Consider the following 26,266-nt stretch of genomic DNA (forward strand, 5'->3'; position numbering starts at 1 on the left):
CCATTGACATTAAAGGACCACTTTACCACTTTTCAACCTATCTTCATTATTATATTCATATAATTGGTCCTCTCCTCACTAATGTTTATGATAACGTAACAATAACATAACAATTTGTTTCTATTCCGTCCGTCTCAAAGGAGGGCTGTGGACAGTTCACCGTCCAACAGTGACATCATCGTTTTTTGAGAGTGGTAACCACTCCTATAGACAAATTCACAGAGGGGTGCCCTGGGCGCGGCCATTACTGAGGTGTAATCCATGGAGCAGGTGCTCCGTAGGCCAGGTGTGGCTAATCAGTGCTGCTGTGCTTAATGGTACACCTCAGTAATGGCCGCACCCAGGCAACCCTCTGTGGATTTGTCACACACACACACACACACACACACACACACACACACACACACACACACACACACACACACACACACACACTGTATTATATGATGATGATTTCAGTGGGTGAGTTCATGTGGTTCTGGATCTGGGTCTAGCTTGGATTCCCCATCCATGATGTCACTGGTGGACGGGTTTCTGAACTGCCCACAGACCGAGTAGGAAAAAAAGTGCTATTTTAACATGATCATTAGTGAGGAACAATAGAGCGTTCTGAAACGTCTATGGGAAAAATGTATAGGAAATTCACTTCCGGGCTGCTCGTCGGGGGGGGGGCGGGACTACGACACTCGAAGATAGGTTGAAAACACGTTCACCACCATTGACGGAATATTCCGTAATTTAATGATTTTTATTGACTAGCCCTTACCCGTTGTGAGATATTTGCCCCCCTCTTGTGGCCGTGGGGGGGTACTGCGCCCGGTGTGTTTTTAATTCACTGATAAATGTTGCATCCTTTGGTATTCTTCTCCTGATAAACTACACGGTTTGCACACATCTCACCATGCACAACGGCGACAGGTAGCCTGTCCACACATGGACCGCTACTTTGCATTCATATTCATGTGATATTGACAGTACAATAGCCATTTTTGCATTTTTTAATCCACTAATAAATTCATTATAAATCATTAATGTGTCAAATCGGAAAAAGGGCTCCATTAAGACCTCCATATAATTATGGTCCATGCCTGTGTGAAAAGTGGGAGTGATTGGGCCAGCCAATGTTGAGATAAAGCGCTGTCAGGGACATTCAGACAGACAGACATTCAGACATTCGCTGAATTTTAGTATGATGATGATTAAGTTATATGAATAGCTCTCGGTTGCTAGGTGATCGATAAACAGGAAATGAACCGGAAGTGAAAAGTGATATTATGTCTAATTGACATCTCTGTCACCCTATGGGTGAGCAGGCCTGGCCTGGCAGGATGACATCACCCAGCTGATCATTGGACGAGAGCTGAGTCAGGTCCCGCAAGTCACTAGCTCCGCCTCCAAGCGACGCGAGAGGACAGTGAAACAGTAAGAGAACCCACAGCTTCACTCCATCATGAGAATCTATATATTAATGAACTGATTTGCACACAATCAAAACATTATGTTGTAATTGATGTTGTAAGATGATAAGAGTGCCCCTCACTTCACACGGGTGTGATTTTTGTTTATACCCACACCTGGCTTTCCACCTCGGAGGAAAGCCTTGATGCGGCGCAATGCAAGTCACGCTTTTATTGGGAAGGTATTATTCTTTCGGTTTGAGGGTTCCGGTCTGATGACTACAAAACAATGACTACAAAACATGACGTAACGACATCATCCGCTCCCTACCGGATCATAAACCCAAATCGGAATGCTGCCCAGGCTAAACCCAAGTAAGCCTATTATTGGCGTGTTTCCATTGGGGTGCTTCATACTCAATTCATCTCATGTCCTATATTCTGTCAGAGCTCCAGGGTATCTGGCCACCGACCTGAGGGCCCAGGGGAGTGCCGAGCGGGCCGACCCAGAGCTGATGCAACAGTACCTGGACTACATGACGCTGGACGATCCGCCGCGCTCCTCTGTTCACATGCAGCAGCGCCCTCTGCTGGAGCCGTACACCTACCGCCAGGTCAGGAGATGTCACACGTATTATATACCACACATGATCAGACCTACACGAGAGATGGTGTATTTCACCTTTTGACTCCATTAAGACATGAGGCTGATTCTGCTTTCTAAAACCCCAAAAGAGGAGAGTTGTTGTCTCAAAACATTTTCAAACACTTTCAAGATTTTGCAAAGAGCATATATATATATATATATCTGCTATTTTCGAGAGGTGCTAGCAGCGCCAACATTTGACAGTGTGTGCTTGGGTGTCTTTTTCAGCACTGTCACTGTGGTCACTGTGTCTATTTTGCAGTGACGTATAACGATTAAATGATACAAGGCACTGCTCACTTCACACTGGGTGTGATTTTTGCTTTGCCAACGGTGGAAATCTAAAATGACACTTTCCCGTTTTTGAATGGGTTATTAAAGTCTTAAAGTGTGGAAATATGTCCACACAAAAATGAAAGAAAAATATATACTTCTGGTTCCAAAGCACTTTCTATACTATTTAGAGAAGTGGTCATTCTTTTAATTTGATTTATTTATTTGCACTGTCGCACAATAAAACAGGTACAACGGTAACATTATTAAAAGACACAAGGTTCTCACTTAAAATAATAAACAAGTAGTGAACTAATTTATGTGGAATGGTTATTGTGGAAGAAATGCCAGTGAATATCAAATAGATATCGTATTGTAGTGCTGTGTAACGTGAAGGGTTTTAGGCTGATCTAGGATCAGCACAACAGTAAGGCAGCACTGGCAAACAAAAAGACTAAACAAAAAAATGCCATTCATATCATCGGTTCTGGTACCATTATCAGATAAAAAACCCAATTGGTACCCAAACCCACATGTATAGTATAGCAGAGAGAGGCTCAGAGCCTGTGTGGCTGCAGACTCCAAAAGCCCAGTCTAGGTATATATTCTGTATATATTAGCTCCAGAGGCTCTTAACCCATTCTGACCTGAGATCAGATTCATACGAGGTTTCCACTGGACACACACTAGTCTGATTAACCCATTCTGACCTGAGATCAGATTCTAAAAATGTCAGTCCGTTCTTCGATTTTTCAAAAATAGCAGACCTAAAGCACGACATGATGCTAACACCAAAACGGGTTCCCGTTCAGAATGGGTTAAAGGTGGCTAACCTCTTTTGGAAAAACAAGACGTAAATGATGCACACACGCACACCATCTCTGTATTAGATCATTACTGATATTGATTATGTAAACGCAAGGCTCATCGTTCGATGGGGCCTGGTATTATAATTGAATACAATGAGTGTTATTATCCATAATATAATAATATATGAAACCACATTCATGAATTTCTCATTGTAATGCAACGGTGTCCGATATCCCGCCCATGTCTCTCTGACATTAAGTGCTGGACTTTGCGTGTCTTAAGTACCAGGTCTTTATTACCTAACTTGAGTAAACTAAAGACCTGGAGGCGTGATCAATGCTCTTTGGCCACTCAGAATAGCCAAATGGCATTGATCACGCCTCCAGGTCTTTAGTTTACTCAAGTTAGGGAATAAGACCTAGTACTTAAGACACGCAAAATACAGTGCTGGACGTGCCGCAATGTCCACCACAGCTATAGATCCTATCCTATTTGTATGTGCTGAAGTCGGGAGTGGCGACGTCCCCCCCCGCATACTGCTGGATCCTCCTCAGCTCGGCGTTGCACAGCTTCTCCATCTCCTGGCTGAGCGCCTTCTCCAGCTGAGCCACGGCCGTCCTCACGGTCCCCGCGTACGACGACGACGGATGGACGCCGCCGACCTTCATCCAGTCCTTGGTGCATGAGGGCAGGAGGAGGGGGGTAACGACGGAGGACGCGACGTTCTGGACGCGGATGTCTTCGGTCTTCAGCTCGGAGGCTCTCCTCGTCAGCTCGGCGATCTCCCGCCGCAGGTCCCTGACGATGCCCTCGGCCTGCGTCTCCGTGGCCTTCCGCCTCTCCTCGATGGCGCGGACGAGCTCGGCCCGGCTCCTCTCCATGACGCTCATCAGCGCCGCGAAGACCCGCCGGCCGTTCGCCACCTCTCCGTCGGCGACGAGCGAGACCTCCCGGACCCTCGCCTCCCTCTCCCGGATCATCAGCCGCACCTCGGCCTCGCCCTTGCCGTCGTATTGCTCCTTCAGCTTGTGGCTCCTGAACCGACCGACCATGTCGGAGATGAACGTGTTCACCGTCACTTCCGGCCTCCTGTGGAACGTCCTGTTGCACAGCGGACACCGACACACCGCGTCCGTGTCGTCCCAGTAGCGCGTGATGCAGCCTTTGCAGAAGTTGTGTCCGCACGGGGTGGTGATGGGGTCGGTGAACACGTCCAGGCAGATGGAACACAGGAAGTTCTCTTCGGACAGGAGACTGTTGCTGCGGGAGGCCATTACTACTGCAACGATGAGAATAAAAGTGAAAGTATATGAAACGCTGGAAATGATTGTAAAGACAACTGCTTAAAACTGGTCAACTGTTCTGCTGCACAGGTCCTCCAGAAGGAACCTAACCAGTGACTTGTCTTACTTTTATATGATCTTGGAATGTTTATGGTGTGATTAGAGGCGGAATAAGATTTGTAGCACTGCCTCTGTAATCTTCTATTTCTTAGGCCGCTGGGTAAGACTCTCTCTCGTGCGCTATAGTGGTCTGCACGCTGTGTGGTAGTCATCTTTTAAACTGAGCCCCCTCGAATCTTGCGTCATCAAATACGACGTCAGTCTTGCACAAACATGGGTGGAGTCACAGCAGTGAGATTTATTTTTAACCACTTGAGCCCTACTTTTAGAAGGCATTCGTAGAGAATGGGCCTCAGGCCTTAAAGGTAGAGTCAGTGATTTCACTTAATTCAAATATCACTTATTTTTTTGTTTTGTTGTGATAATCCTCTCTACTATAGAGTGTGCTGACCATATAAGGAGTTCCTCCCTGTCCCCAGTTAACCCCTGGGGGTCAAAAAAACGTAGGTTTCGTTTTTGACTCTCTATCCTGATTGGACGAAGGCTTAGGTCCCACAGCCAAAAACGAAACCTACGTTTTTTTTAGTGAAATCACTTACTCTACCTTTAAAGAAGAACCACAGACATAACGATAACGTGTCTTGTCCCTCTGTCCCCTCAGCAGTATGGCTACCAGGACGAGGAGGAGCGCTCCCTCAACTCCCTGTACGACAGCAGAGGCCCCTCACCGCGCCTCGCCGCCCCCCCCGCCTCCTCTCGCTCTGCCTCCAGGGCTCATCCCGGCTCGGTGGACCAGGACCAGCAGCTACTGGAGGACCTGGTCTCCTTCCTCCTCTCCACCTCCTCCTCCTCCTCCCCTTCTTCCTCCTCAGCAGTGGGACAAATATATATTTTTATTAACCCATTTAGGCCCGACCTCGAAATTAAAAAAAAGATCTTCTGAAAATCCTCCAGTTTTCAGAAATAAATATTTTCACAAATCTTCAAAAATAGCAGACCCACAAGCTCGTATACAGCAGCGCGCCACCGAGTGTGGCGTGCTATGAGCTTGTAGATCTGCTATTTTTCAATAGCTAAATTATATCGTAATGTTTTAAAACACCAAAAGGGGTTCCAGCCCCCAAAAATCGGTTAAAGCAGCTTGAATCCCACGGCCGCATAGCCGAGTTAAACCTACCTTTGTCCAGGGTGCCTCAGACGTATTAGGCCCAGTTTAGTTTAACCCATTCTGACCTGAGATCAGATTCATACGAGGTTTCCACTGGACACACACTGGTCTGATTAACCCATTCTGACCTGAGATCAGATTCTAAAAATGTCAGTCGTTCTTCGATTTTTCAAAAATAGCAGACCTACAAGCTCGTAGCGCGCCACTCGGTGGCGCGCTACGAGCTTGTAGATCTGCTATTTTTCAATAGCTAAAGCATAACATGATGCTAACACCAAAATGGGTTCCGGTTCAGAATGGGTTAATCCACGTTAATCCACAAAAACGGGTGTACACACGTGCACGGCACGCACGTCTTTATTTGCATTATAGCTCATACGTAATCTGCTCAAAATGCGACATTCAGGGCTTGAATAAGACCCTAATTTGAGATTGCACGATCAAAAACAAATTTTAGATGGACAGAACTTGAGCTCAGTGGCTGATCCAAAATTGCCGACTTCTACTTCCGGTATACAAACGGAAAACAAGAGCTCGTCCGTCTTGATTTTTCCTTTGATTTGTCTGGCACCCAGCAGTTAATTGAGTGATCAATTCTGCATTGTTTTAAGTAAAAGTATCCATTCTGCAATGTAGAAATAGATCTGTTACAAGTAAAAAAAGTCCGGTATTCAACTCGCACCACAGTAAAAATTTACTCAAAGCACCAAAAGTAAAACTGGTCATTATGCCGAATGTCTCGTCTACAGTCTATTGAAATATACAAGCCCACGTGTGACATTATTACGACACGTTGTGAGCTTGTAGATCGGGCTATTTTCAAATCGCTGATTCAATTCAAAATCTACATAGTAACTATAGTTAACTAAAGGTTTTCAAATAAGCGCTAGTGGAGTTATAAATACATACGTTTGCCCTCTGATACACGTTATACGTAGTGAAGTAGAAGTATTGAGACTTTGGGACATTCTCTACCACCACTCCTCCATGCAGCCCCTCTCCCACCACAGGGCGGCCGGCGGCCTCCTCCTCCCCACCCCCTCGGATTTGTTTCTGGAGCAGCAGCAGCCAGACTTCCCCCTGGACTATGGCGAGGACTACGTCTCCCAGCAGGCCATGCAGGGCGGCAGTCAGCGGCAGCAGGAGGAAGAACGTCCGGAGGAGGAGAAGAAGAAGACGAAGCCGCTGCCGCAGGAGGACTACGAGTCTCTGTCTGCACTGGATGGTGAGGGGAGAGAGAGATAGGGGCAGAGTGGAGAGAGAGAGAGAGAGAGAGAGAGAGAGAGAGAGAGAGAGAGGAGGGGGTAGAGGAAGAGAGATGGGGGAGATATAGGAAGAGAGATAGGGGCAGAGTGGAGAGAGAGAGAGAGAGCGAGAGGAGGGGGTAGAGGAAGAGAGATGGGGGAGATATAGGAAGAGAGATAGGGACAGAGTGGAGAGAGAGAGAGAGAGAGAGAGGAGGGGGTAGAGGAAGAGAGATAGGGACAGAGTGGAGAGAGAGAGAGAGGAGGGGGTAGAGGAAGAGAGATAGGGACAGAGTGGAGAGAGAGAGAGAGAGAGAGGAGGGGGTAGAGGAAGAGAGATAGGGACAGAGTGGAGAGAGAGAGAGAGAGAGAGAGAGAGAGAGAGAGAGAGAGAGGAGGGGGTAGAGGAAGAGAGATGGGGGAGATATAGGAAGAGAGATAGGGACAGAGTGGAGAGAGAGAGAGAGAGAGAGAGGAGGGGGTAGAGGAAGAGAGATAGGGACAGAGTGGAGAGAGAGAGAGAGGAGGGGGTAGAGGAAGAGAGATAGGGACAGAGTGGAGAGAGAGAGAGAGAGAGGAGGGGGTAGAGGAAGAGAGATAGGGACAGAGTGGAGAGAGAGAGAGGAGGGGGTAGAGGAAGAGAGATAGGGACAGAGTGGAGAGAGAGAGAGAGAGAGGAGGGGGTAGAGGAAGAGAGATAGGGACAGAGTGGAGAGAGAGAGAGAGAGAGAGAGAGAGGAGGGGGTAGAGGAAGAGAGATAGGGACAGAGTGGAGAGAGAGAGAGAGAGGAGGGGGTAGAGGAAGAGAGATAGGGACAGAGTGGAGAGAGAGAGAGAGAGAGAGAGAGAGAGGAGGGGGTAGAGGAAGAGAGATAGGGACAGAGTGGAGAGAGAGAGAGAGAGATGAGGGGGTAGAGGAAGAGAGATAGGGACAGAGTGGAGAGAGAGAGAGAGAGATGAGGGGGTAGAGGAAGAGAGATTAGGGACAGTGGAGAGAAAAGGAAGAGAGGGAAGGGGGGACATATAGAGACAGAGAGGGAGGAGGGACATGAACATAACACACATTTTATGAGACTGTAAACCCACAATATTCCATAATAAATAGTGAGAAAATCCATTTTCAAATACTCAGCGATGCACCTGACAGTTATATGATCCTACTCACGAGCATATACATGATCACATTGAACAACAACAAAGCCCTTGTTGAATCGAAACGGATTCAATAAATAATATGAATTATTCATGTTTATAATGAGGTTCATAATGACTCTAACCACCCTCTTCACTCACCAGTTGCGCTGTTGCCATATTGCAGGCAGGAGGCTTAGGGCTCTATCTTATGCGCCACCTTTCCCCCTTATGCCTAAACGCATTAGCCAGATTTTACACAACACATTGTGAGCTTGTAGTTTGGTTATTTGAACAATTTTATGTTTTTCAATATAGTGAAAAATGGCACAAAAAAAAAAAAGTTTAAGCATAAGGGGTATAAGAAATCTGCTTTGGATTTGGAACACACTCAAGGACACTTTGAGACCCACTGGTTAGTGTCATCGGTAACACCTGCTGTGCAGGAAGTAGGGAAGGGGCCAGAGTTCTTTCCAAAATGGCGTGTGTGCACAGAGCCTAGTGTTAACACAACTTCCCGTGTGGCTTTTTAGACGACTCCTTGCAGAAGCTGGCCATGCTGCTGGAACACTACGGCCTCGACAGCAGCGACATCAAAGACTTCTCATCCCAACACCTGGACAGCCTGCCTGCTGCACTGAAACACCTGGACAGCCTGCCTGCTGCACTGAAACACCTGGACAGCCTGCCTGCTGCACTGAAGCAGCTGGACAGGCTGCCCGCTGCGCTGATACAGCTGGACACTAGCATGCCTTCTGGTCTCAAGCAGCTGCAGATGGACGCTTCCTACGTAGCCGACAAGAACGCCAAAGGTTTGAGCCGTTTTGTTGTGTTATTTAAGCGATACATCTGATATGTTCAACAGGTATTGGTGTGAAAATATATTGACTTGACACAATTTTGTCTCATCATTATTACGATGGCCTCGGAAACCTTATTATGATGATGATGACTATTGTTTTTAATATTCAGAATATTTAGAATATTCCGATTTTTCAAGTTATTTTTTCCTGAACCACACGGGTAGCATATAGCCTACACAAAGACATATATAAAAATACAATAAACATAAGTAACCATATGTTATTATTATTTTGTCTTTGCCATTTAGATAAATATCGGAACAATGCCGTCTCAGGAAAGAAGGTAAGGATAACATTTTCTGGTATAGTTTTCTTACCCTTGCTTTATGATTGAATGGCCAGTGGGTGGCAGTGCAGACTTGGGATACAATGGAGTAATGAAGTGTTCTAGCCTCTTCATCAGAGGATTACAACGAAAACATCCAGTCATCAGCATGACTTCAAAGAGGCCTCGGCTCCTCTTCTTTTGTAAAAGGAGAGCCATGTATCCTAATGTCCAGTTTATTACACATAATAACAGGCCAGCGGAGATAACTTTCTGGTATTGCGAGGTCTCTTCTCTTGCATCAATGTAATGTAGTGACGTGGTGGTAAAGTAACCCATGCTATGTTTTTTGAGGGGCGCTAGCACCTCCTATGCACAGCTTTGTGTGTGTGTGTTTGTACCACGGAATGTGATGGTCTGATTGGCTGATGTACGATGATAAGGGTGCCCGACACTTCACGTGTTAGATGGCGCTAAGAGATTATTTGAATTAGGGCTGCGAATCTTTAGGTGTCCCACGATTCGATTCGATTCCGATTCTTGGGGTGACGATTCGATTCAAAAACGATCTTTTCGATTTTTCCGATTCTTTTTTCGATTCTAAAGCAGTTTTTTTATTTATTAAAAACAATTAAATAGAATTTTAGCATGATCTACTCCAGTCTTCTGGCATGAAAGCAGAGTACATTTAGTAAAAAGCTTGTATAATTGTAAAGGTTTTATCAACTGAATGATTTAAACACACAAAGGTTAAATCCAAGAGTAAGAACATGTCTCATGTATTTTAGCTTGCACAAATTTGAACCAGTACAAAAGTTACAAAATCTCTTCTCACTCAATACCAGAACAATACATTAATATTAAAACAGGTGTAAAATAAATACAATTGGCAGGCTTAGCTTAGCTGGTAGTAAATGCACTATGCAGAAACCCAGGCCATAATGCATTGCATGCACAGGTACATTTGTGCAAGAAAAAAAAATCGATTCTAACTCGAATCGATTTTTTTTGACAGGCCTAATTTGAATAATTGAATTAATTAACTAAAAAAAAACAAAAAAAAAAACAACAAGTATTCATATCTGATGTTCGTCTTTCGTGTCACCTTCAGGTCACAGAGGGTTCCATGACCTACAGAAAAGATCCGGCGGTCGATCCCGCGGCTCTGTCCTCTCCTCTGGTCAAGGCACCCACGTCGGGAGACCCCCCTCGGGTCCTCGTCCAGAAGGAGACGAGACCCACCACGGCCCAGCTGGCCCAGGAGGTGAAGCCGGGACGGAAGGAGCTGCCGCCCGACGCGGAGGTCACCGAGCCGCACCACCAAGACCCAGTTGGCTACATCGTCACCAACCAGAGGTGAGCAGAGCTGTGTGGACAACGTGTGTGTTCCATCCGTGTCAGTATAGCCTCATGGATGTTGAGTTGGTTTGTACTATAATAATAATGCATTGGTGCTCAAAACCTTTTCATATCAGGAACCCCCAAATTCTTATGTATTTGGCTGCGGACGCCCCAGCTCAAAATACTTTGCCAAGGAACCCCAGAAGATGGGGAACATTTTCAATATGTTTTCCCCCCAAAAATTTAAGAATAGCATATTATGTGGCCCGGACGCCTGGCGTACTGTATAGCTGTCTGGGGCACCTGGCTGTTAATCCAGCCTGATAGCATGTCGTGGGGTTGGATTCCCGATCTCTCCCCATTTCCTGTCAGACTATTGTACTATTATTCTATCAATAAAGAAACGAGCCCAAATAAGCTGTGCGAGTGTGCATACAAGCTGTGAGCTTGTAGATCTGCTGTTTTTGCCACCTTATGTTATTTTTCAACAACGCATTGTGAGCTTGTAGTAGTTAGTACAATTGAAAGTTTGAACATGTTGAATCCCTGGCACAAAATCTTTTCAAATGGGCATACATTTTTACCATGAAGTTTTCTAAAAAATAATTATTCATGAATGGTCGTACAGTACATGGTACACCTCCATTCTTACTTTTTTTAAGACGTTTTTTTTTTATGGCGAGAGATGGGGGGGGGGGGGGTGACATGCAGTAAAGGCCGTCGGGATCAGGAGTTGAACCCGCGGCCACACCGCCAGACTGGATTACCAGCCAAGGTGCCTGGACCGCTGAGTCACGGCCCATGAGGCCCACGTCCATTTCTTTTATATGTCTTTATGAATGTGTGTATTTCTCCATATGCACCACCAGCCCCCTCGGTTGGAACAACGGGGTGCGTCTACTGCACCTCCTGGCTGAGAGGATCCACCTCTCCACCTCTGCCTTCCTCAACATCAGGTAGGACCATCATATTGTAACTGGGGGACCGCCATTACATAGTAGTTTGACTCAGTTCCACGAATAAAGTGTGTGTGTGTGTGTGTGTGCGCGTTCTCTCTGCAGTGTGGTCGGTCCGGCGGTCACCTTCAGCGTCGGCCCAAACCCACAGAACCAGACAGCCGAGTCTGTCGCTGGGAAAGCACGTACGTGTTACTGTTGTGAATGAAGAATCTCCATTTCGTAATTCCACAATGGATAATAATAACAAACATAATAAAAAAATATATAGACAGTAGGCAATTTATTTACATTACATCATTTTAAGTTTTATTTTTAAACCAGTAGTTAATATTTAAAATGTGCGGCCACCTGTTTTAAAGTTGTAATAATATGCCTGTGTCTTATTTGTTCTCATTAACTTAACTATTTATTTATGTTTTACTTATTCACTCACTCACTCACTCACTCACTCACTCACTCACTCACTCACCCAGTTACAGAGAAGAACTTCCTGGAATCTGAATCAGGCCTGAAGATTCTCCAGACAGGAGTTGGAGAGGTTCGTGCAACTACACAGTAATAGGCGTACTAAACTCACTTAGCAGCTGTAATACATACAGCTGCTACTAGGCTAGTGCTAGTACTATACTACTGTACCACCCAGGATTCAAACCTGCATCTGTTGCGTGGGAAAACCAAACATCTGATTAGTCTTTCTTTGAAGCACTAACTAAAAACTGAATTGTTTTGAATCTAAAATAATGTCTATTCTTTAAACTTCTTTGACGATGAGAAAAGTACATTTTGAAAGTTCCTTCTTCTCTTTTCCGTCGTCTCTCTTTTGTCTCTCCTCTCTCTGACATTGTGTTCCTCTCCGTTCCTGCCACCATGACGCGCCACAGAGGAACGATGCGAAGGTGCTGCCCCTGGCGTCGCGGGCACCCCAGGCGGGCTCCCGCGTGGTGTTCTCCACGCTGGTGGCCGCGGCCTGCGTCTGCGGAGTCCTGGTGGCGGCCACCACCGTCACGTGCCTGCGACACCACGCCCACCGCCTGGCGGCACAGAAGCTGGGCCTGGGCCCCGAGGGAGGCCCCGTCTCTCACCAGGAGTACCAGGTGTGTGTGTGTGTGTGTGTGTGTGTGTGTCTTGCCTTTTTGCTTTGGCAATGGTAAACGTATGTTTTCTCATGCCAATGTGTAGCGTGTACCCCCTTTATTACTACCTGGCAAAGTTTAAATTGGGCTTAGCTGTTGCTACTGTTTCTTCTCCTCCACTTTCCCATGGCTTGTCATGGTCAAAATGCATGTTGACATACACGACATGACTAGTACAGTAGAGTATGTCAACATGTAACATGCAACATGTTGCCGTTATAACATTTTTGTAATAAAGAACCTTGATTGTACATCTTTTTTTGAGTGCTCGGATCGCTCCTCTCTTTTCAATTTTGATTCCTGTTGATCCTCGATAAGCCTTTTTAAACTCACGTTGTATCTCCTTTGAGCACCCAGTTGATCTCTCTTTTGCTTTAGTTCAGTTCAGTTTGCCATAGTGTTGTTTGCAGAAGAGTTAGTGTCGGAAGTGTAATTGAGGAAGACACTGAACCCCTAATTGCTGCTGATGTGCAGGTTGGTGCCTTGCATGGTTTCCCCCTGCCATCGGTGTGTGAATGGGTGAATGCAATGCACAATCTATGGAAAGGGCTTTGGATAAAGCGCTATATAAATGCACCATTTACTTTCTGTTGTTGAATTCTGTTGTACATTCTTAAACTCCTGTCTCTCTCATCTTGACAAGGACCTGTGCCGGCAGCACATGGCCTCCTCCAAGGGGCCCTTCGGACGCTTGGAAGCGGCTGCGTTGGGGGCCGTCGGGGGAGGAGGAGCAGGCGGGGGACCGGCCAGCGGAGGAGGAGGAGGCGTCGCTACGTCAGGTGCAGTGTTGATTCCATCGACTAAATCTAGGAGAGACCTTTTTTTCTTTAAGGGAGGGCCTAAAAGTCAAGTCATTTATGCTTGGTTGCGCTCAGGTGCTCTCTGAAAATATATAAATAGTAGTAGCATTTTCACGCATGCAAGATGCAACCGATTATAAAATCAGCCATTACAGCACGACAACTCGACTAAATCAACTGTGCATTTTGTCCACTAAAATCTTATGATATTTAGTCGACTAAATCAATTTATTCAAAAGACTGACTATAAAACTACAATGTCTTGCTGTCAAAATCACCACTGTTCAGGTGGAGGTGGCGGTGTCGTGGGGGGAGGAGCGACGGGTGTGGGCGGAGTTTCAGGAGGAGGAGGGGCTTCAGTAGGAGGGGGCGGAGCCTGCGCGGACACCTCCAGGGTGAGCAGCGTGTCGTCTCAGTTCAGCGACAGCGGCACCGCCCAGCCCAGTCCCAGCTCGCACAGCAGCACCCCCTCCTGGTGCGAGGAGCCGGCGCAGGCCAACATGGACATCTCCACCGGACACATGATCCTGGTACGTGGGCAGCGGTTCATTTTGCGAGAGAAATAAGCAACCGTCACCTTATATACATCGGCTAGTTGAAAATAGACAGTCTCTGTTCCTTCCACGCGCTACGTCCAACCAGGGAAACTCCCCCCCCTGTCAGGTGTAAAGGAGCGACTTGGACACTCATGCATGAAGGAAGCATGAGTTCAAGTCCGTTGCTCTCCCCAGGTTGGCGGAGGGTGTGTAGAGTCCTGGTGGCACTAGAATAGGCCAATGTGAAAAGGGTGCCATTTGTTCTTATGCTTTTGATGGCAATTGAATGGTTTGAATGATTAGGCATTTTGTTCCAAAAATGTATTTAAAAAAAGTCCACCTGTTGGTGGCTCTATAACAGGCCAATGTGAAAAGGGTGGGATATATTCCTCATCCTAGTAGGAAAGTGTGTGAAAGATTTCACGTAAATTGCACGCTGCGTTCATGATTTGAGGCTTTTTGTTCAAAACCTTTGTTCAAAACAAACTTTGAAAGCCAATGTTAGCCAATTAGGATGGAATATGAAATATCGGACAGATCCGACTATAGAGATAGTGTGTAACGATTTGCGGGATTTTTGGACAAAATCTGTAGGAGTAATACCAAAAAATGGGAGTCACCTGGGGGTCTTTGGTATAGTACGTTTCTGCTGTGTGTGTTCATTGAAAATAAATAAGTTCATAAGAAACTACTGCAGATATTCCCTTTTCTATCTTCAAGAATCTGAACCCAGCTATTGAGACGACTCCTCAAGACTCCCCCTGAGTAGAGCGTGCCTTCTCCTAACGTTTTTTTGATCCGGTGGGAGATTTTGTCCATCCTTGGTATAGCTAATTTGAGAACCAAATGAGCTATCTATAATAGCTAAAAACCTAAAATAACACAGATGCTTTTCCCCCGATTGAATGGGTTCAGTTAACCTGTTTCTGGTTCAGGCCTACATGGAGGACCACCTGAGGAACAAGGACCGCCTGCTGAAGGAGTGGGAGGCTCTGTGCTCCTACCAGGCCGAGCCCAGCGTCGTGTCCACGGCCCAGAGCGAGGCCAACGCCAAGAAGAACCGCTGCCCGGACGCCGTGCCCTGTGAGTCACTGGAATACCAAAATATCAAAACACCAGTCGGCAGTCGCCTTGGGCGCGCAGCCGGCGCAACTGCTCAGCCGGCGTAACTGCCCTTTAGGTTTGACCTAAACGGTTAAACCTAATTCCGAACATTAACCTCAGTAAGACGGTGACAAGACCTAACCCTAATTTCTAAACGTATTTCTAACCTTATTCTCAGTAAAAAAAACAAATGCTGTTTTACCGAGCCGTCGGCGTGAGGTCGGCGGAAAAATAAATGAGGCCGAGCACGTTTGAAAGCGAGCATTCCGGTTACCAGTCACAGTACAGCCCAGCATTGGGGCTGACGATTGAGAGCTACTCTACTGGTTGGGTGGAACTTGAAACCTCACATCTCTGCCAGCTATAACTCCAAAATGTTCATCTTTCATCCAATAGATGATCACTCGTGTATTGCATTCAGACTATAGTAGTGAGGATGTCTTCTTGTTCTTGTTAGATGATCACTCCAGAGTGAAGCTGAAAGCGGAGGTCAACCCGTCCCGTGTGGATTACATCAACGCCAGCACCATAGTAAGACTGCACGAACGCACGCACAAAACCAATCTGGTTTCCTTCCCTGACTCTGTAAGCAAACATATTCAGATCTGTCGTCATGGCAACCATGCAGTGCCTCTCTATTGACTGACTGACTGACCGGTCACTCGTCCTATGCCTGCAGATGACCCCTGACCTTTAAGCCACAATCTGACCTTTTTCCCTTCCTGCTTTAGATTGAGCACGACCCCAGGATGCCCGCCTACATCGCTACGCAGGGACCCCTGTCGCACACCATCTCTGACTTCTGGCAGGTCTGTACCCAAACTCTGTTCTGGAATAACATGTGTTCAATGGAGTACCGAAGTCCTCTGACATCACTGGTTCGTCCCCTGTGTCACTGAGGGTTTTCTCTCTGGAGAATAACATTGGATCAGAATATAAGAGTTGTGGTCCAAAACTAAACAAATTGTCCCCGGGGGTATAATAGTCAGGGAGGTGGCTCTGTATCGTTTACGATAGTCAGTCACTTATATTTGTCTGTTTCTGACAAAGATTTAATTAATTCGGCCGTGGTTTTCTCGCCGTCTGTTGACGCTTCCGTGCTCACTTGTTTATTTTTGGAACACAGTTCTTATATGACGTGATATTAAACACATCTATGGGACTTCTGTGTCTGAAGTAGAATGCATAAATTAAGTCAGACTTCAGTGCTCTATTGTTGCTATTGATGATATCAGCAAAACAGCATTTAATATGTGATGCCAGCTGGTGTCAATCGTGGTGATTGACGGCAGTAAGTTTGTTGTGTGACGTCAGATGGTGTGGGAGAGTGGCTGCTCAGTGATAGTGATGATGACCGCTCTGGTGGAAGATGGAGAGAAGCAGTGTGACCGCTACTGGCCGGATGAGGGATCCTCCCTGTACCACATCTATGAGGTCAGACGTTCTAACTGTGTGCCTGTGCGTTCGTGCAACAACGAGTTTGTTCTCGTTCTACTACTTTGCCACCAAAGTGTTGAATGCCCTCACAGTGCCATCCATTAAAAGATGTGTGATTTCAAACTTGGCCAGACAAAAACCATCCATCAGGAGACCTTTGTACATAGTGTCAAGTACATTTTGAATTCCAAACTTTTACTTAGTTACTTAGTTCTACATTACAGTATTGATACTTTTACTGAATAAGTAACAAATGTTCCTTATTCACTTGTCTCCAGGTGAACCTGGTGTCTGAACACATCTGGTGCAACGACTTCCTGGTGCGTAGCTTCTACCTGAAGAACGTGCAGACCCAGGAGACCAGAACCCTGACCCAGTTCCACTTCCTCAGCTGGCCTGCCCAGGGCATCCCCACCTCCACGCGACCCCTGCTGGACTTCCGCAGGTACTGCAGCCTTGCCTGGGTGCATAGTTATTATGGCCAGTGGTGTGACTAAGTATCGAGGTATTTGTGCTTTACTTGGAGTACCTTTACTCCACTACAATTATTTGAAATGCCTTTACTAGTTACTACCTCTCCCTGGTCAACCGTGGCGCCTGATGGAGCGGAAAGGAACTGGTCGGAATAACGTGTTCCTTCCAGGCGCTACGTCTGGCCGGTGAAACTCTCCCCCTATCAGGTGAAAAGAAGCAGCATGAACTCCTCACGCATAGAAGGAAGCCTGAGGTCAGTCCGCTGCCCCCCCCCCCAGGTTGGCAGAGGAAGTGTCGTCATAACGATGCCTCTGAAATTGTCTTGAATGCTTTTCTATCTCTCCTGTGGGTGTTTACTTTTCTGGAACCCACAGACGCTGTGCTCGTCATAGACTGAAGCAAGCAGATGATAAATACTGAGCTTAACCGAGACCCATAGCCTTTGAAATTGTCTTTTGAGTTTCTCAATCCCTCCTCTGGGATGTTGTCTTTTGACACTAGCTAAAGCTGAACAAAAGAAGAAATGGAAAGTTAATCTTCTGTTCTGGCAAGACAGTTTAAGCCTTTTATTGAGTGGCTCTTTCATATTGGAAATATTAAAAACTATATTACATTCATGAAATAAAATAAAATGCAATCAACAGCTTTCTTCAGGGTGTGACTGGTGGGTACTTGCTGGCTTAAGAGGACTTTGCTTAAGAGGACTTTGAGTTACCGGTAGCCGGTTAGAGAGACTGTATGTGTGTATACGTGTTACTAACCTTACTGTACCTTACAGCAGCGTTATGATCCGGTCGGGAGCATTATGGTAACTTTCGTCACTTTCATCATGTTGTAGTCAATGATTTGTAGTCATCTGGCAGGAAACCACAAGACGGAATCAGTACTATGAATGGGTGAATTCTTACTCCACCTTGTGGTTTCCTGCCTGATAAACTACAAAACAAGACGTAAATTACCATCCGCTCCAGACCCGGTTCACACGGCGATTTTGGAACACAGACCAGGCTTTCCTCCGAGGTGGAAAGCCTGGTGACGCCAGGTTAACCTTACTGTATAGGTCTCTTGGGATAATCTTAAGAACAGGTCAAGAGAACACCATTACACCAAGACCGTGGTGGAGTCACTCAAACCATTCTGCACAGTGCACACAGATGTTGGATGTCATCTTCTTCCTCTCTTGTCTACACCCTCACAGGAAGGTAAAAAGGTCGTTATCTTAATTGTTCCCCTCTTGTTCACAGGAAGGTGAACAAGTGCTACCGAGGCCGATCCTGCCCCATTATTGTGCACTGCAGGTAACTTTTTCAGACGCAGTACACTCTAAAGACCACTTGGTGGCATGCATGCGCTATATTGTAGTTTGGATTTGTAGAATTTGGATTTGAGACCCAAAAAGTGCACATATATAACAAATATATTGTATATAAATGGCTATGGCACAATGTAGGTTAATAAGTGCTCAGATGGGTTTTTCAGAGCATGTTCATTTTAATGAATAAATCAATCTGTTGTGTTCCAGCATGGATCAGTGGACCTAAGCGTTTAATTAAGTTCATATTTATCTGAATTGAATTGAATTGAATACTTTATTAGACAGAAATGCAAACGGCACAAGTACAGTCTGCCCCCAAAAGCCCTGTGGACTTGTTTCCATTGAGGCCCTCTCATATGTATTCAATTCATCAACATATATAGCCTAAAGAAATAACACCAATATACAATAATATCACAGATGTACAAACAGTGGGGGAGTTGGGGGTGAATGGCTGCCATCACCTTTCTATTGGAGAAGTGATATTTCCCTCCTCCTCTGGTATAGTGTTTGGTTGCAACTACATGTAATAATCTAGACATGTTGTGTCTTTCCAACAGTGATGGCACTGGACGGACCGGGACCTACATCCTTATTGACATGGTTCTAAACCGCATGGCTAAAGGTGAGCCCTGTATGTCTGTAGCCTATACAGAATGTATTGTGTTGGTGTGTATATGCCTATACTACTCATCCAGAGGGCTATAATGGTTTTAATGAATACAATATTGTATATATGGGTCTGGTAATACAATACAACTTCAGTTGATTTAGATTATGTCGATAATGGTGTCATATTGCCTGATTTTACACTTTTTGTTTGTATGCTGAACATAGCAGCAAATCTATAACCTCACAGCGTGTTGCACTTGTGACGCATTGTGGGCTTGTAGATCTGCTATTTTCAGAGCACAACACCCGAGCGTAACCAAACAGAAAGTGTTCGAATGACCTGGATTCAAACGCTGGTCTCACACATGGGGAACCAAACATGTACAGTATTACTCATCCATGATAATTTACTTACTTAAAACGAATTCGAAAAGATCCATCGTGGAGGAGATCATTCATTTTCGGTGGTTTGTCATTGAATACTAGACGCAGAGGTCATTAATACCTCCACACATATGCAGAGAAGAAAATATAGGGGATCCGAAAATGTACATAAATTAGCGGCAGCCTACATTTGCATCCCCACTGTCCTCAGTGTCCTGACGCATAACAATCGTCTGCTGCAGGTGTGAAGGAGATTGACATCGCCGCAACGCTCGAGCATGTTCGTGACCAGAGACCTGGGATGGTGTGCACCAAGGTAGGCTTTAGCGTGACCAGAGACCTGGGATGGTGTGCACCAAGGTAGGCTTTAGCGTGACCAGAGACCTGGGATGGTGTGCACCAAGGTAGGCTTTAGCGTGACCAGAGACCTGGGATGGTGTGCACCAAGGTAGGCTTTAGCGTGACCAGAGACCTGGGATGGTGTGCACCAAGGTAGGCTTTAGCGTGACCAGAGACCTGGGATGGTGCGCACCAAGGTAGGCTTTAGCGTGACCAGAGACCTGGGATGGTGTGCACCAAGGTAGGCTTAGCTTGACCCAGCCAGGACGTCCCCCTGCTACATGGTTGACAAATGGACCCTTTATATAGTATGTGGTTTTTCATGGATTTTGACGATTATTGCATTGTGATTATTATTGATATTGATATATATTATAATATAATATATATCAATAAAAAAAATATTGGCTAAAACAATGCAAATAATCAATATTATTGATTATTTGCATTGTTTTAGCCATTTAAAAGAAAAAGAAAATCATGCTTTTCGACAACATAATGTCATCTTTCGATATTCTAAACTACAGTATGTCTGTCTATTACTTACTATCTACTTGCTTACTCCCTCCAAACCTACCTACATACATGCATGCCTTGCTTCTTCCTACCTACACCTATCTGACTGCACCTGCACAGTCAAATCTGGAGTGTTGATTTAATTTGTTTTTACACTGGCCCCTTTTCCATCAAAAAGACTTTGGTTCTAGAACTCAAGAACTGGTTCCGTTCTTTATTTTCTATGATGGTATTTATCACATCTGCATCATCCAGCTTGAATAGTGACACGGCACACTTTGGTTCCCACTTCAGGGAAGTATTTTTTTTGGTTCCAGTTCCGAAAACAACTTTTTGGGGATATGAACCAATTAAGTTGGTTCAAAATTAGGCGGGGGAGAAAAAATAGAACGGAACCGGTTCAACCCCCGGTGCAAAAAGGGGTCTCTTGAGAGTTAAATTAAAACTCAGTAATTTAACCCACAAATCAGACCATGACGAAAGCATGAAACTCACAAACGACAAATCTTTCTCCCCCTTTCCAGGACCAGTTTGAGTTTGCGCTGACGGCCGTGGCAGAGGAGGTCAATGCCATCCTCAAAGCCCTGCCCCAGTGAACGAACCGACCGACTGACCGACCGCCTGCCTGACCCCTCCCGCCCGCCCGCCCGCCCCGACGACCCCTTGCACTTGGAATTGTATCTTAAAAGAAGGGGGGGAAAAAAACATCACCTGTGTCTTAGAGTACCTTGCCTTTTTATCTGTCTAATTGGACAATGATGAATGACCTTGTGATTTACCTTTGTGCCACTTCATTTCTGCCTCCCCCCACAACACCACCCCATCATCCTCCCTCACCCATTGGGCGATGATGATGCCTTGAAACTGTAATAGTGAATTCTGACTGGATTGGCGCACAGGCACAGAAGGTACGGTGATACACGTGGTGGGGCTGTTATCTGAGTATATATAATTGTGTTGAGTTTGGGGCGAAATTTCAAGGAAATATCATGTGCACACTGTCAGGAAAAAGACACACATATTTAGTGTAAATCCTAGTTATAGAACACTACAATAACAGTCCAACTTTTGGCTGGCATCAAGGGAGGCCTGTCGTCAATGAGCTGTTTGTTTTCCTCTATTAAGCTTTTAAGGCATCAGAACGTAATCAAATGGTGTTGATACTGTTCAAATTCTCAGAGGATCTCTGGCTTACATGGGAATCTGTACAGTGGACGAATTTTGGTCTGTTTCCATGACAGAAAAGCATCCAAACGTCGCACAGAAAACCTTCAACCCAGAGATGCCATCGAAGCTGCCCGTTGAATTGAACCGGGAGGATCAGAACATTTGCAAAGATATCCAGCCTTAGCGGTACATACAGTAGGTACATACTAGGTTGCGTCCAAATCCACATACTGTACAGTTCTAAATACTACACAACTTGCTATTTTCAGCCTAATTAGTATCTTCAAGCTACATTTTGTGGATTACGGACCCATTTGTATGGGTTGCGAGTAAATGTCCCTTTTGTTTCCTACATTTTGTTTTTAATTATTGTTATTTCAAAAGAATTTCATAAATAAACGAATCATTAAAAACACAAAGAAATTCCATAAATTAGCGAGGGGAAAAAAGACAATAGCCGATCTAGAAGCGCACAGCACGTCGTGAGACACCTGTAGATCGGCTATTTTCACTCATTTGGGTCCCGTCCCAGGAAGACATCAAATTACTCTTCTGGGTCTTGAGAAAATATTTGAGAAGGAAGGTTTATTAATGGTTATTAATACTGTGTAGTCTGTAGAACGTTAGCACGTGGTTTCGGACACAACCCTAGCTTTTACAAGATGGCTAGGTGGAAGTCGTGCTGGAAGGGAATATCCTGCTCAGTAATCCTCCTTTGTTCATTTTTACTAACATCTACTTCTCTTTGTGTGCCATTTAATTGTTAGTCACTGGAGATTATTGTTGTATACCTCAAGCAAGTCAGAAAAAAAACAAATAAAAAATTATATTCTATTGATGAAGAAGCTATTTTGTAACCGTGGAGAAATTCAATAAATCTTTTCGTGTGTAAGTGCTGCAATCACTCGGCGTGTCATATTATGTTTCTATGAAGGTCATGTGATTCATTTGAAATATGTGAATTGTTTCCACCCACTTTTAGCAACTACATTGAATTTGCATGTCACCAGACATGTAATGTGGAGATCTCTGATCGTCTCTGGTAGTGGTGGAAATAACTAAGTTTACTCTTAAAGGACGACTTTAGCCATTTTCAACCTATGGTCCTCACTAATAGTCATGATAAAAACAGATTTTCTTCTACTCGGTCTGTGTCTCATAGGAGGGCTGTGGTGCTCCGCTGTAATTTAGCACAGTGGTTCTTTTAGGAGTCGAGTAACAACTCAATTGGTAAAGTTCAATTTGGCCAACGTTTGACCATGTTTTATAGTAATCAATCAGATTTTATTGTCACTTCCACAAAATATACTGGGCACACAGGGGAGCAAAATACCGTTCTTCACGACTCATGATGCTTAACATTTAAAAAAATAATGGACACATTAAAAAGAGGCAAAGCCTTTTGAAAAAACATTAAAAGGAGCAGACAACATTGGCAGGAGAAAGTGCTGATGCATTCAAAGTGCTGTTCATCTCTCAGGATGTTGGCCTTAGGTGCAATAATATGTGGTGAGCATTGAGTGTCCTGATGGTTTGGGGGGAAGAAACTGTTGGACAGCCTGCTGGTGCTTCCTCCTAGGCTCTTGAACCTCCTACAGATGGCAGGAGTTCAAGGAGATGGTGGGAGGGGTCGGTCATTATACTCATGGCCTTCCTAACGCATCGGTATGTGTATATGTCAGCTATGGGGGGAGGGGGACAACTGTGATCTTCTCCGCTGCTCTCACTATCATCTGTAGGGACTTGCGGTCGGCATCTGTGCAGTTCCCAGGAGTCCAGGAGTGGACTGAGCACACAGCCCTTGGGGGGGAGCCAGTACTCAGTGTGATGGTGCTAGAGCTATGTCCTCCTATTCTGACTGACAGCGGCCTGCAGGTGAGGAAGTCCAGAATCCAGTTACAGAGAGGCGTGTTGAGACCCAATTACTTTTGATGTAGTAAAGGTATTTTTCTTTCTTGGCTATTAAAAGGGTGGGAACCCTTCCCGCCAATCATGTAGGGACCCACCTGGGGGTATCGACCCACAGGTTGAGAACCACTGACCTAGCACACAGACGGGTGGGGTGCTAGATTCTCTTGTCTAGCACACACTATGACCCACTCCAGAAGACATTTTTGCCAATAAAATAAAGTAAGTATCTATGGAGCTCTAGAAACAAGTGTGTGGATTATTCGTTCCTTCTCCTTGATGTTTGCTTTGATGCCTTGACACCAGCACCTGGCCTAAATACAGCCAAAAGATGTGCACACAATCTTCTTTGTCAACAGTATCCTTTTTTATCACACATTTTATCACACATTTTTTAACCTACGACGTTCGGTTTATAAATCCTTGTCTTTATGCTTATGCCACAAAGGTATGTGAGATGCATGGTGCAGAGTTCTTTCTCCATGCCACCAATTACCCAGGTGTAAGTAGTCACTGATTAGCCCCTCTCCTATAAAGCCTGGTGGCCATGCAAGCTTTCCTGTTTGGTCTTTCTTTGTTTGCACTGAGCAAAGTAGGAAACTGCTTGTAATTGCTTTAGCACTTTTTGAGTTTAGGCCATTGCTTTTTTTGGAACTTTGTGGTCCTAATGTATGTTTCGCAGGCATCCCTTAATCTCTACACATCAGTGTTGATGACCAAATGTGCAGAAATGTTGCCTTAGTGATCTGCATCTTCATATTGTGGTTCTAACAGAGTTCTACTTATAGGCTTGTCTACTCTTGCCATTGTGGAACACATCAACAGTGTGGTTACCTTAGCACTTTTAATGGATTCCCAAGATGGAATACCATCAAGTTGAATTTACTGAGCTATTCTTACTCTGCCATGGTCACATTTTTCCATAGGCCTGTTCTTACCCCAAATTGTTGTTTGTTTTTGTATTTAATTGTTTGGTGTTTGTTGCAATAAATACGTGAAATGGAATTTGTTGGATTCAATAAAAAAATCACTAGCTCATAACAGAATGCAGTTCACAAGTATGGAGCTCAGCCTATAATTGATTTGATTGACATGCTGCATGCCATGAGTGTATAAAGTGGTATTTATTTATACGATGGGCCCATCGTTTTATGAATCTTTGGAGAAAAGTTTGGATAAAATTGCGGAGTGTTTTGCGGAGGATGAGAAACATTAGCAAATTGCGGAGTGTTGCGGAGGATGAGAAACATTAGCATTTATCCTAATTTTCCATCATTTTGGACCATGGGCTAGAGCCCATATCGTACGGCATACTATAGCATGCCGTTTAACATCATTTTTGAGGATTTGAAAAAAAAAAGCAAATTGCGGAGTGTTGCGGAGGATTGCGGAGGATTTTTCTCCAAATTGCGGAGTGTTGCGGAGGATTGCGGAGGAGTTTTCTCCAAAAATTCAAAAAACGATGGGCTATAACCCATCATTTTTGAGGATTTGGAAAAAAAAATGCAAATTGCGGAGTGTTGCGGAGGATTGCGGAGGATTTTTCTCCAAATTGCAGAGTGTTGCGGAGGATTGCGGAGGATTTTTCTCCAAAAATTCAAAAAACGATGGGCTATAACCCATCATTTTTGAGGATTTGAAAAAAAATTAGCAAATTAGCGGAGTGTTGCGGAGGATTGCGGAGCAAAAGTAATGTATTAAACAAAACAATTATATTTCTGGTTGATTAAAAGTGCAAAAGTTTTGGTCATCTAAAACTAAGACTAAGAGATGACAATAGCTGGTATGCAATGTAATTACATTATGGCAAACTAAACATCTTGTTTGCTCAATGAAAGAGTAAATGTGGGAAACAGAGTAAAAATGTTCCCACAGATGGTTTTAAACAATAACCTAAATCTCAGTTGAGTCGTCATGAACCCCCTGATCATCACCTTTAGATTCAATCATTCTGGCAGGGGTAGAGGTGTCTGAGGTGGATTTTCATCCCTTGACCTGTCACCTCTGCCTTCAACCTTAAATACAACCTCCAAATTCTTATTAGTGTGAAATGCCTAGTGGTGCAAGAGGAAAGCATAAGTCTCACAAGCTGAAGGTGGTGGGTTTGAATCTTGCTCAGGGTAAACCTTCATTTTTGGGCTTTTTAAGGCAAAGAGTGCCGAAATCCGGCCTCCCCCTCCCGCTCTCTTTTAGCTCCGATTGAAGAGGGAGGATCTTTTTAGGAGCCCGCCTCTAGAGGGATGATCTTTTTTTGGGAGCCTGCCTCCTTGGGGAGGAGCTTAATTAATTTACATATTATGCAAAGCAGTATTTTTTATTTTTTATCTCACATTAGGTTGAGTTGTTGTGATTAATTTTAGGTTTTTATAGCTCCCTACCAGCAGTTAATTTTGACATTTTTTGGGGTTGGAGTGTTCTTGTTTTTAGTTGGGTTTTTTTTGTTTGTTTTTTGTTTTTAGTTGGCATTTGAGTTTTGTTTGAGGTTTGAACCTATGACGTTAGGTTTTTTTGTTTGTTTTTTGAGGGTTTTTGTTTTTAGTTGGCATTTGAGTTTTGTTTGAGGTTTGAACCGGTTTGAACCTATGAAGTTAGGTTTATGAAGCCTAGTTTTTATCTATTGAGCCACACTGGCATGTAAGCTATAATCGGGAATGTAATACTTAACCCACATTCGAGAATTTAGATGGACAGTGAAAATGTTAAGTTTGAACTCTGTACCTCTGGTTTCTAAGTTCCAGGTTTATCTTTTGCGCCACACTGACATGTCTGATGTATCGGCGAACGTCTTACTTAACCCACCTTTCAGAAATTAGATGGACAGTGAAAATGTTAGGTTTGAACTCTGTACCTCTGGTTTCTAAGCCCCAGGTTTATCTTTTGCGCCACACTGACATGTCTGATGTATCGGCGAACGTCTTACTTAACCCACCTTTCAGAAATGAGATGGACAGTGAAAATGTGAGGTTACATCACTGTATTTGAACCAGGAACCTTCTGGTTGAAGGGCCAGTGTCTTAACCAGTTCACCACCATGACTCATGCAGTTGATGCTATTGCACACTCTACAGTGAAAGATTGGATAAAGAGGCAAAGAGGAAAAT

General features: G+C 44.7%; 1 protein-coding gene across 1 annotated transcript in view; it reads left to right on the forward strand.

Moving 5' to 3' along the window:
- LOC308311713 (receptor-type tyrosine-protein phosphatase-like N) overlaps positions 1 to 21,344 on the forward strand; it is a 42,149-nt gene extending 20,805 nt beyond the window's left edge. The window contains exons 4-25 of the mRNA XM_080758499.1: positions 1,314 to 1,422; positions 1,846 to 2,011; positions 5,134 to 5,343; positions 6,631 to 6,862; positions 8,546 to 8,824; positions 9,124 to 9,158; positions 10,252 to 10,496; positions 11,351 to 11,437; positions 11,543 to 11,622; positions 11,914 to 11,978; positions 12,322 to 12,534; positions 13,217 to 13,352; positions 13,716 to 13,903; positions 14,845 to 14,992; positions 15,471 to 15,544; positions 15,745 to 15,822; positions 16,328 to 16,447; positions 16,729 to 16,895; positions 18,169 to 18,222; positions 18,800 to 18,864; positions 19,478 to 19,551; positions 20,615 to 21,344. Of these exons, the coding sequence (XP_080614625.1) occupies positions 1,314 to 1,422; positions 1,846 to 2,011; positions 5,134 to 5,343; positions 6,631 to 6,862; positions 8,546 to 8,824; positions 9,124 to 9,158; positions 10,252 to 10,496; positions 11,351 to 11,437; positions 11,543 to 11,622; positions 11,914 to 11,978; positions 12,322 to 12,534; positions 13,217 to 13,352; positions 13,716 to 13,903; positions 14,845 to 14,992; positions 15,471 to 15,544; positions 15,745 to 15,822; positions 16,328 to 16,447; positions 16,729 to 16,895; positions 18,169 to 18,222; positions 18,800 to 18,864; positions 19,478 to 19,551; positions 20,615 to 20,686 (2,897 nt within the window). The 3' untranslated portion in view covers positions 20,687 to 21,344. The remainder of the gene's footprint in view (positions 1 to 1,313; positions 1,423 to 1,845; positions 2,012 to 5,133; positions 5,344 to 6,630; positions 6,863 to 8,545; positions 8,825 to 9,123; positions 9,159 to 10,251; positions 10,497 to 11,350; positions 11,438 to 11,542; positions 11,623 to 11,913; positions 11,979 to 12,321; positions 12,535 to 13,216; positions 13,353 to 13,715; positions 13,904 to 14,844; positions 14,993 to 15,470; positions 15,545 to 15,744; positions 15,823 to 16,327; positions 16,448 to 16,728; positions 16,896 to 18,168; positions 18,223 to 18,799; positions 18,865 to 19,477; positions 19,552 to 20,614) is intronic.
- Positions 21,345 to 26,266: the final 4,922 nt, after the last annotated feature.

This window comes from Protomyctophum bolini (assembly GCF_963924005.1).
Source record: "Protomyctophum bolini genome assembly, chromosome: 24".
NCBI classification, from domain to species: Eukaryota; Metazoa; Chordata; class Actinopteri; order Myctophiformes; family Myctophidae; genus Protomyctophum; species Protomyctophum bolini.